Consider the following 1,610-nt stretch of genomic DNA (forward strand, 5'->3'; position numbering starts at 1 on the left):
CATCAAATGTTATAATCCGTTAGACTACACCGTTTCTCATCAAATCCCTTGAATCAGAAATTTGTTTATTACAATTTTAAATTTTAAGTGTGTATAATTGTTGACTTTTCATATTTTAAGCATTAATTAAATGAAATTAATCCAGCAAATTTCTCACATATACTGTATCACAAAATTTTAAATGATATATTTTTTAACATCCTTGTGATAAACTTTCCTTTTTTTTTAATTACTAGTGCTAATTATATATTTATTGTATACATTTTTTATTTTTAAATTGGCATATATTTTTAACTAAATTTTATGATATATCAATTTGTCGAAAGTTCATCGCTGCAGTAAGATGTATCTGAAGTTAAACCTATAGATTTGGCTCGAAGAAAAATGTCAAATCCCGATTGATGTCCATTATTTCAACTAAAAAAGCACTTCGTACTGCTGTGTACATTTTTTTCCGAAACTTTGTTAAACTTTAACAGATCTTGATCAAAATCAAAACTTTTATGAATCTTAATTGATGAACTTTAATAAATTCTAATTACAATAGAAACTTTCATGAATCCTAATTACAATTTAGATCGTTACTTTTAATTCAAGTATCAAATTTGTCAGAAGAAAACATCAGTTAGGTTTAAGATTAATTTGGTAAATTCATACATCATTTCTTATAGAAGTTCATTAATACATATATTCAGAAATCTAATTTTCCAACAATCATTAGATGTAATACATTGAACAATCCAAGAAACAATTACGGTAATATCGGAAAGTTATGCGGAATTTTTATTAGTCAAAGAATGAACTAAATTTTGCGTACATTTAAAAATTCAGCGACATATTAATATATTCGGAAATAATGATGAAAAGCGCTAAGATGTAATTTAATGTTGCAAACAAAATTTTTGTGCAATAATTGTCAACTGAAATATAATCAATCTAAAAATTAGATAAGATCAAATTAATGAAATTAAAATTTTAAATTGACTACTGAAATTTCCCTATGAAGTAATGTTTTTCACAATGGTTCAGCAAAAAAAAAATTTATGCAACAATAAGTGTATTCATTTATAAATTTTAAAAATATAATTAAGAAAATATTATATGATAAGAATTCAAATGCTACATACAATTTATAAATTCCAAAATTTAATGAATACAATCACGTGTTTCACCTTTGAACTTACCAGAAAGTTCAAGATTTCCCGCATTATAAAATCGGCTTGGTGTTTTCCCAGTACTTATATAACCATCAGGTATCATTATGCTAATTTTACGTTGACAAGGCTGAAACAAAATGAACGTAAGTGGTTGAATTATTTAACATATCAATTTTATGGATTACAAAAAAAATTAGACAAAAATTACTCAAATGTAGTGTCATAATTTTATAAATTCAATAATAATTCAATTTGTTTGTTTGGTATAGTAATATAATTTGATACATAATAAATTCAAAATGTATGATAATTTAATTTTACAATCTGATTCACAAATTTGTTAATGGATAAAAAACAAATAATCGTTAATAAATTACAAATTGTATGAGAGAAATTTTTGTCGCGAATTCCGATTCGCGAGGCTCCAACCATACAAATATATAATCAAATAAA

General features: G+C 24.2%; 1 protein-coding gene across 1 annotated transcript in view; it reads right to left on the bottom strand.

Annotated features, from left to right (window-relative positions):
- Positions 1 to 1,118: 1,118 nt before the first annotated feature.
- Positions 1,119 to 1,610, bottom strand: part of LOAG_18910 (hypothetical protein) — a 4,775-nt gene continuing 4,283 nt past the window's right edge. The window contains exon 3 of the mRNA XM_020451572.1: positions 1,119 to 1,284. Coding sequence (XP_020304632.1) covers positions 1,147 to 1,284 — 138 coding nt within the window. The 3' untranslated portion in view covers positions 1,119 to 1,146. The remainder of the gene's footprint in view (positions 1,285 to 1,610) is intronic.

Source organism: Loa loa, assembly GCF_000183805.2.
Source record: "Loa loa unplaced genomic scaffold supercont3.673, whole genome shotgun sequence".
NCBI lineage: Eukaryota > Metazoa > Nematoda > Chromadorea > Rhabditida > Onchocercidae > Loa > Loa loa.